Source organism: Pyxicephalus adspersus, chromosome 11 (assembly GCF_032062135.1).
Source record: "Pyxicephalus adspersus chromosome 11, UCB_Pads_2.0, whole genome shotgun sequence".
Classification (NCBI taxonomy): Eukaryota; Metazoa; Chordata; class Amphibia; order Anura; family Pyxicephalidae; genus Pyxicephalus; species Pyxicephalus adspersus.
Genome location: NC_092868.1, coordinates 31,965,454 through 31,975,856, shown reverse-complemented (window position 1 = coordinate 31,975,856; position 10,403 = coordinate 31,965,454). Strand labels below are relative to the sequence as shown.

General features: G+C 38.5%; 1 protein-coding gene across 1 annotated transcript in view; it reads left to right on the top strand.

Moving 5' to 3' along the window:
• Window positions 1–849: 849 nt before the first annotated feature.
• SMIM35 (small integral membrane protein 35) overlaps window positions 850–10,403 on the top strand; it is a 14,149-nt gene continuing 4,595 nt past the window's right edge. Inside the window, exons 1-2 of the mRNA XM_072425984.1 lie at window positions 850–958; window positions 2,313–2,346. Coding sequence (XP_072282085.1) covers window positions 850–958; window positions 2,313–2,346 — 143 coding nt within the window. The remainder of the gene's footprint in view (window positions 959–2,312; window positions 2,347–10,403) is intronic.

Here is a 10,403-nt window from a genome sequence, read left to right as displayed (position 1 = left end):
GTTCATACAGCACCGCTCCGCTCTATGGAGAGGGGAGGGGGGAGAACGATGGAGCGGCAACCCGCTGCACTCTCTTCCCTTCACTTCTGGACGGTCGTTCAGACGATGGACTACAAGCACTGTACATGTGCTAGATTCTTGTCCGATATTGAGCGGAGAACCATTACGTGTGTGTACCTAGCCTTACCAGCCATGATCTGCTCGAATTGATAAAGGCACATAAAGACCTAGTGAAACAGAGTAAGCAATACATATAGAAAATCTTTAGAAATGAGAAGGGAAAAGAAAAACAGGGATTTCCAGGGAATATGAGCAAATAAAATCCAGTTTCTCCTTATTTTAAGAATTGAAGATGCATTGAAGAAGCAAAATATGTGAAAATTGATATATGGGTGATTATACTGTTACTTACAGACTGATATACATATATTTTATAGCAATTATTATAAACACCACTAGATGTCCTGGGAACTCTGTGGGTTACAATGCTTCTGATTATTACACTTCTACAACACAATTTACAGCTGCTAGGACTTAAACCACAATATTTCATGATAGAAAAAAACTCTAACCCTCAATAGGAGCTGTGAGTTCGGCAGAAATTTAAAGAAAATTTTGGGGAACTGCATGTTAAATCGCCTTGAAGTCTATGTATGTTGTTACTTCAGCTGTTTTAGATAGTAGGCGAGAAAAGATAGAAAAAAAGTATCTTGAAAAAGAAACAAAGGCTCAGGGGCTTTTTGGTGCAATTCTCTGTTATTTTATGTTTCCTAATATATAATGGTAAAAAAGTGATTGCATTTACCAGAACCTAACTATACAATGTTTTTTGTTTGTTCTATTCCAGCCATGGTGGATGCTCTGGGTGTAGTGTTGGGCAGCAGCCTGACAGTGATGCTTGGAGCTACTGCCCTGTATATATTTATACGCTGGTATCAAAGTGGACGTTGTTGTTATGGTAAGAATAGTATGATCTAACCTTCTATAGTGTTCCAACTCAGGAAACCTCCATGAACATGATATAGATAACCATTGTATATTCTGTCCATCTTCATGATATACTCCTCTTAACAAGCCTATAAACCAACTGCAGTATTAGTTAGATGTCTCTGATGGTAGTAGGCAATAATCACCGTTGATATATTTCGACAGTCCCTTGATAAATAAACAGCCTTTATGCCAAAGAAATACAGCTCCTCCGCAGAGCTCACATCCATGCTTGCCTACTGCCATTCCACATCAGACATAGACATCCTGTGTCATTTATAATCTGACCTCCTGCCTGGCTGGAGCCATACTCAGGTGTGTACCCAGGTGGAATGGGCAGGCCCACCCGGTACCCTCCTTCCCATTCCAGACTCTAGAGCTTCAAAACAAACTAGGCAAGGGCAACCCTGAGTTGCTTTCCACTAATTCTGGACTCCTTCCCAGTATACACTCTGTTTAGAGCCTATGCCCTATATAAATGGAAACATACCTCCTGTCCAGGACCCAGTTATCTTCAAATTTGAGTATTATTTGAACATATTAGTTTAAATTGTATATAAAACTCCAACACTGGTATAATATATATATATATATATATATATATATATATATATATATATATATATATATCTATATTACATTTAAATATTTATTACAAATATATAATACTTTTATATATTATATATATATATATATATATATATATATATATTATATTGAATATATTGCAGCCTATTACTATTTAGCTAGCATGGCTGCATTATTTTATTTCTCTATTTTTCAATAAATTATCCCTTTATTTTCCCTAATAATTCTGATAGTAACACACTCCTAGGCTAACAACATTCATATACCATTCTGTATCCGCACCACACAAACATGATGAAACTACAAAGCCCCACAACTGTGCTGTACCACATATCGCATATACATACAAAGAAACAGATAATAGATAAATAGCAACAAACAATAGATAAATCTCAAGCAAGGATTTCTGGCAAGATAATCAGGCATTTTTTGGGGAATTTATTAAACAAATATAACAAGACACATTTAACTTTATGTTTAATAGAACACAAGGAACCAAATGATAGAAGTTCATTGTCTACCTTAAAATATCTTGCTTTGGTAATTAATTTCCTTCACATATGAATATTATAGATGTTTTTATATTACATTTTTTAAAAATAGGTAAAAATACCTGGAACACACAAAAATGGGTTGGAATACTCACAGCTTTCATGTGAACAAGAACAGGGTCAGCTCACTGATTGAGTATCCAAGAGTATATAGGTGATTTTCTCTGTTTTCTTTTTTATTTCTAGAGACAAGCTTTGTCTTCAATTTATACAATATAAGGTAAGTGGAAGAGCTGTCTTACACCCATGTTTGTTTACCTATGTCAATGATCTAATTATAATATCTTTTTAAATATGTAATAAACATTCAATATGAATATTGTTTAGAACAGGTCTTTAGTATCAATCTCAGGGTTCAAGGTTCCATCGTTTTGGGGTAATAAACATATCTGTAAAAAGGTGTCACTATTCCCTTTGGTGACCCATCACACATTCTCCCCTGCACGCAAACACTAAACCCTTTGCCTTTCACTGCAATGTATATCAAGAAAAGGAGTGGAGTACACTGCAGTGTCATTCATTCTTGATGGTACCCCGATATACTATAGAGCAGCTGCTAATACACAAGCACTGCAGTGTACCACATTGCACCTACCATGTGTTATAGTATGTGTCAGTGAGAATCAAAGATAGATATGCATTAACTGATCTATAGAGGTGTGTTGGCAGCCTATTCATAATACATGACAATAAAACATGCTGAAACGCTCATTATTGCACCATAATGGACTGTATACGTGTATAACCCCACATAAACTGAACTCTCAAAAAAAATGTTTAAAAAATTGTAAATGTTAACCTTTCTAATTTTTCTCAACCAGTATTATTTTGTCCTGTTTTTTGATACCACAAAGAGGATTAAGCTACAATTTGCTTGAATTGGCACAGAAACAAACCAGTTACAGTGCCAAAAAATCTGCACTAATATGCTGATGTTGAAGTAACTGAATCGGAGACAATAAGTCTGTAGCTATGCCGCTGATCTTTGAAATTGTGGGAAAGAATGCCAAGTTATTTTTGCAGTCAAAATAAAGTTTGTTGTTCACAGTGTTCATAAAAATGTTTTTGGGGTCCAAAAGAGCCCCCATCCTCAAGGCTTAAAACTACTAGTAGGTAAAGTTTGCTTTAATTAGGTAGTCAAAAGAAAAAAAAAAAAAAATAACCAATTAACAGCAATGCTGTTGATAGCAGGAATAATCAGGTCAGGACAATATTTTAGGCCATATGTCATCTTTTAAAGATATTTGTTATCCTTGCTTTGCTACCAGAGCATAAATGTGACCATTAGGTTAAGTATTTACTTTTATTACTGTAATTTCAGGTTGATTACAGTACATCTGTCATTCGGATGCAAGGCCCAATGAAGGAGGTTTTATTCATAAAGTAATTGGCTAAATCTCTCATGATGATGGAAAATTGGGTTTTAAGCAGGGTGTGATGCAGAACTTTTTAACTACCTCAAGTAGTTGAACATGTTTAATTGCTGGAGAAAGAAATACATGATGTAGTGATCTGACCTTAATACGATTATATAAATTATCTGTTATATTGTATATTTTCAGTTTTGTGAGAAACATTAAGTCTGGGGTTTCAGAATGTATTAAACAGTGGAAACTGGAAAGAAACTGTACCAAAGTTTAAAAAGCTGTACCAATATCCCCTATCTAATGCAGAAACTCTGTGTCTTTGAAGAGAATTTAGGGTAGATAGATAACTAATATTTTATGTTTTTCAGAGATGAAACCTATGTAGTGATGAGCTACAAAAATGTTCCTACTAATATAATAAAACCTTTAATATCAAGTGAATGTAAATCTATGTAGGCATACAATTAGGTAAACTATTGGGTAGAATAGGTTAGGGTCAATACAAACATACAATCATACAGTGGGTGTGGATAAGAGTAGTTAGTTACTGGGTAATGATGAGCTGAATTCAAAGAATGGGAAGACAATTTAAATGTGAGGTTTTATGTAAATATTTCATATAAAGATGAGGGCTGTTCCAATAGGATGAATATGGGTAATGAAGCAAAAAGACATTTGAAAACAAATATTTTTGCATTTGCAAATTCGTAAAGCAATTATGTTGCTAAGTGTAAATTACACTAGGGAATGCATTTTTTGTTGAGTTAGATCTTACACTTGTTTTTTTACTAATTTTTTGGTGGTGAATCCATTTGCTGGATCCATTTATCCAGTTTTTATGATACAGGGTACCCTCCATTTTTGTCAAAAAACATACAAATTTTACATACAATGAAATAAAAAACATTTACGCTAATAGCTTTTCCTGGAGTGTTCAGTGTTACGTTAGACCCGGCGGATACTCCAACAATAGTCAGCCATTATATATACATCCCATCTACCCTGATACCGTCCTTCCATGACCTTCAAATCTTGGTGGAATCGTTCACCTTGCTCATCACTGACTGCACCAAAGTTTTCCGGGAAGTTAGAAAGATGGCTATGCAGAAAATGCACCTTGATGCTCATATTGCAGCCAAGCATTTTGTAGCTCTCCAAGAGTTTCTGGACAATTTCTGTGTAATTATTTGCTTGTGTGTTTCCAAGAATGTCCTTAACAATGGCTTTAAATGATAACCAAGCATTCTTTTCGACTTCTGACATCTGATGAAATGTTCATCTTTGATGAGCTGCCGAATCTGTGGACAATCAAACACACCGGCCTTTATTTTTTCAAATGACAGGCTAGGAAATGCCAAAATTAGGTACTTGAAACAGGCTCCTTTAGTTTGGCAAAGCTTTAACGAACTGCTTCATCAGACCCAGTTCATCAGACCCATCAGACGGGAATATAATATTCGTTCTATGAACAAGTGGCTCATATAGAATGTTTGGATTATCTGGTTTTGGGAGAAATCTTGGAGGCCAATTCCTTTCCACCCAATGCCTCTCACAAGCTCTGCTGTCCCACATGCACAGATAACACGGATACTGTTAGGAGGCGCTCCCTGGGCATAAGTACCCAGGCAATACCTCACCGCAGGAGGGTGCAGGCAGCCTATGCCCTCCGGCGGCTGCACTCACGGTAGTACTGGAGTTGCAGGATCAGTACCTTGTAGGTTGCAGCATCCCTGTGGCTGAGGTTTCCCTTAGTATCCTCTGCACTGAGGCTACACAGCTGAAGTGAATTGAGTTGTGTGCAGCTGATTGCATTGTAGTTCCTGTTAATTCCAGGCTGTCATTGGCTGCTGGGGCTTTATAGCCTCTCTGCTCCCAGTCAGGGTGCGTGTTATAGCGTCTGCTGGGCTGACCTGTGTTGGAGTGTTTTTGTGAGTTTTTCTGTTACTGACCTATGCTTGTTTTCTGATTACCCATTTGAACTCTGCCTGGACCGACCTCTGCTTGAGATTTCGACTGTTTTTGCCTTACCCCTTGTACTGCGCTGGATGGACTGATTTCCTGTGTTTTGACCTTTGCTAGTTTTTTGGATTCCTGTCTTCTTACTTTGCATTCGTGGCTCTGTACTCTGCATTTAGTGAGCGCCGGGCTGGCTGCTAGCCTATCTCCAGACACCATCCTTTGCGCACCAAGTTCTGGGGACAACCGAGTGCTGGGACACACAACCAGTTTCCTGAGGCTGAGCGGGGGCTGCTATAGGCAAAGACTGCGGCATAGATGACACAGATGACCCAAGTATGTTGGTGATATTGAAAAAAACTCTTTATGGGCCTAAATTATTAAAGCTCTCTAAGGCTGGAGAGAATACACATTTATCAGTGAAGCTGGGTGATCCAGCAAACCTAGAATGGATTTCCTAAAAGGCATTTGCTTTTTGTTAGTAAATGTTTTTAATTCTGGACCAGATCCATTCCAGGTTTGCTGGATCACCCAGCTTCACTGATGAAAGTGTATTCTCTCCAGCGCTGGAGAGCTTTAGTAAATCAGGGCCTGTGTCTGCATATTCTTCACAAAGAGAAACTGAAACTGGCCAATTGGGACTGACCCAAATATATTGCCAAGGAGGACACACTTCAAGCTCCGCTTTGAACTATCGATAAATAGTTGCCATTCAGTTGAGTTACAGATTGGAATTCACAATTCCTTCATTAAACCAGGTGTATTATGGCAATACACAAAGCCACTGTCAGTTCTAAAGTACTGCAGAAATGCAATTTTTCTGGTTCAAAAGTATGATACCTTCTTTCCCTTTTCAAGTAAGTTTTTCTTACCCAGTCTTGATGCTAGGAGTTCTGAAGCCTTCTATGATAGTCCCAAATCACTCAAATTTTTGTGTAAGTAGAAAAATAAATTTTGCTTATTCACTACGTAGAGCAGCGCACAACCTCTGACCAAACTGTTTTGTGTGTAAATGAATAGCCTATACAAATTCACGCTACGGTAATCACATTATTATAGGTGGTAGAGAAAAAACCTGACGTGATTGAAGAAAACTAACTGCACTTTTAGATTCACCATTTATCTAACCAGAAACAGAATTGACGTACACAGCCAGAACCTATCATGTCACTTCTTTTAAGAATTTGAGGCGTGCCCCTCCTGCCCCTTTAAAGGATATATCTCTATCCTTTATGGACTAGTGTTGAGTGACATAGATTGTCTGTTTGTTGGTACCTGTTGCTGTGATAGGTAAACCAATCAAATTCACTGTACAAAAAAATCTGGCAAAGCCTAGAGGATGGGCTGGAAAACAACTGGATAACAGACTGGACCAATCAGGACCATTGGTTCTGGTTTACAAATCCAACAATCCATGAAAAAATAGCTAATAAAGAAATGTCCAGGAAGTTTGTGGCACAGTCCTCATGTGCAAAAACTGACACTGTGCTAGGTAGGTAGGCAAGGTGGGTAATTTCAACTAAAATAGAGCAGAAGGCTTAAAAACAAAAGAAGAACTTCTAGTGTGCTTTGCATGTGGGTCATACTAAGACAGAGCAGCAATCAAGGCTAAAAAGCACAAAATACAGAGGGGTAGCATTATAAGTAAGCCATCTTGATAGAATATCTCACCTGTATAACTAGGTTTCCAGCAAAACTGTGCAAGCCTATCAATTATATGGGTTCTAAAGGAAATATAATTGTAAACCCATGTTTGGGGGCCGCTCTCAGAACATGCTGACATAGCAGTAATGTACTAATTAGCATATTAAAACAATGTCCCAGAGGGGGTAATAGTAATTATATATAGCTGTATTACTTTAACCTAACTTAAAATTACACTGTTAGGCATGGCAACCTTGGTGTGCTGTTTGGAGAAATAAAAAGAAAAGAATTGACGTAAACATAGACTGTAAGTTTCTTCTAAAATACATTTTTTTTTAAATTTAAACAAGGTATGTGCTTTTTATAAAATCAAAATTCTCATCTTCACTAAACACTTTCCAGCAGGACCTCATAAAAATGTATATTACTTTTACTTATGTTAAAGAACATTTTTATTTTAATTACATCTCTTCCTAACAGAGTACCTAAATTATGATAAACCTTATCATATAGAATTCACTTTATTTTTGGTGAATATAGTATATGATGACAAAGAACGAAACAAAAGTTGTATCAACAACAGCCATTTCCTTCCTTATTCCAGTTCTCACTTCCTCTACATTTGTTCTCTGCTCTGAAACGTATCCATTATTACAACACACTAGAAATTGATCAACCCTTACTTTCCATAACATAATTTAAAAATGGGATTTCTTACTTTTACAAAGGCGTAGAAAACAAGGGAGAGTGTGATTGGAGGGTGTTGTCAGCAGACTGCCCCTGTATGACTCACAAGCTGCACGGTAATCCAGGGCAATGAAATGTGTGCTGTAGTGTGCAGCTTCTATGTCAGGCAATTGAAATTTATTCAGCTGAATAAATAATTCCCTCTTCCAAACAAATGAAACTGTGGTTTTAGTTTCACAGACCTGCTCACGTACCAAGAACCTTACAAAAAACTGATGAAACTGTGGTCAGTGAACCATGGGCTTTCAAACACCGCTGCATTAGGCCTGTAATGAGTTTGTAATAAAGGGAATGTACAGTGTTTTCTATGACTTTTGTATGTACAGTAAAAGGGATTTGGAATATATGCATATGACAGCTATGTTTGCTCAATAATATTATAAATTATGCTTTTATAGTGTTTCATAAAAGCTTTGCTGTATGTTACATGTTTTTATTTTGTTGTTTTAAACCCTTATCAGATTATTTGTGGATTTTTTTGACCTGGGGAGATTTTCCTTTATTTCCTGTCCTAGAAACACAAAAAAATGAACATTGGTCACCAAGACAGAGAAAAAATTTCCCCACTGAAGCACAGACAGCTATAAAAACATAAAAAATGACCACTCCTCCCACCTTACCTCCTAAAAAATGTTGCCTATAAATATTGACTTTGGTCCCCTGTTCACTGTGTGTCTTTACCCAGTGCCACACGGCCTTTGTACAAGGATTGTCCTCCCCAACCCATTTTCACAGTGGTCATATATGCCACATTCAACTGATTTCAATGGGTGGGCTGCTTACCAGCCCAGTATATTAGGGCTTACTCAAAAGACTTACTGTGATACGGTATACGCACAACATCATGGTGTTGGACCAGCAAAGTAAATCTTTGCTAGAAAGGCTGTGCAGTGCTGGCTGGGACCACACATTAAACATTGCTGGAACAAGAAGTAAAGTGTAGAACACAGTATTCTGTGCTAAGTGGGGGTGGGCATGTACATACAGTACAAGGAGATACTCTAAAAACACTTTTAAACTTAGGTGCAAATCTCCCAAAATAAAAAAAGGAAGGTCCTTTATTGCCGATCGGACAGGAGATGTCTCATCTGTCCCATCTGACACTAACGACTACTACTGTTATCTGTTGGGGAGGACACAGTTCAGTGCCCCCTATTAATCCCCATATTGCTCCTCTCCTCAGAACAAAACAGAGCTGACAGCACATTGCCTTGTTTAATCCACTATAGCCATAAAAGGTCACTGATAATTGTCTTTAGTCAATTTAGTTCACTGTGTGCACCAAACTTATTATAGCAAATAGGAAGCAACCAGTATTGGATGCACCATTGCATCTTTAAAAGCTAAGGGGTTTCTAGTTCCTCCCCTATGGCCATTAAAGATGAGAAGGGGATATTAAGGTATGACCCGTCCCAAATAGCTTCCTGGTTTGAACAATATTACACCCAACTATATCATACGGTGCACCAGGCGCAGAGCTCCATAGGCTCAACTTGTCAAGCCACCATAGACGCCTATTTAGCTGAACTGAATCTCCTCCAGTTGAAGAACCTTGAGCACCTTTTTAGCCCCATTACTGAAGTGGAAATCTCCAAGGTTATTTCTCATCTCCCTTTACAAAAAAGTTCCTGGCCCAGAGGGTTTGCCGTATTTATATTACAAAACATTCTTGCCGAATTTACTTCCCCATCTGGTGGACTTATTTAATGATTTTCTCCACGGGAAACCCATCCCGCCTTCCATGTCATGCTCTCATATTACTGTTATCCCCAAGCCGGGTAAGGATCCGATGGATTGTACTAACTACAGACCCATTGCATTACTGAACTCGAATCTTAAAATTTACTCTAAGATTTTAGCAAACCGGCTCTCTAAATTTTTACCATTCCTTGTACACAGGGATCAAACAGGTTTCATACCATACTGTCATGCCAGTGACAATACGCGCAGAGTAATTAATGTTATTGATATCCTCAACAAATGCAAACTTCCTTCACTTGTCTTGAGTTTGGACACGGAGAAGGCTTTTGACCATCTCAGCTGGCCTTTCATGTTTTCTACGCTTACTAAAATGGGGTTCTCAGACCCCCTTTGTGGGAGCAATTCACTTCCTTTACAGTTGCCCCTCTGTTTAATTGCCTCATGCCTCCTCTACAATGTTTTCCATCAAAAATTGGACGCGACAAGGATGCCCCCTGTTCCCCTTGCTCTTCGCCCTCAGTATTGAACCACTGGCAGAGAGAGAGTACGCTCTAATCCCAAAAAGGGTGTTCCATTGAAGGGACCCCCCTATAAAATCTCACTATATACGGATGATGTCCTCTCACACTTACACAGCCCCTTACTACTCTCCCGAATTTGAGGACCGAACTAAATGCTTTTAGCATTGTTTCGGGTTATAAGGTCAATTCCTCAAAGACAGAAGCCATGCCTCTCCTCCCGGCTGGATCAGCCTGCTTACCGGATCGCGAGGGCACGTGTGCCGGCTTCTCCTCGCTCAGAGGAGGAGGAGGGGACACGCGCTGCAGCCGGGAGGAGAGCCAGGAGAAGCCGGCACCCGTGC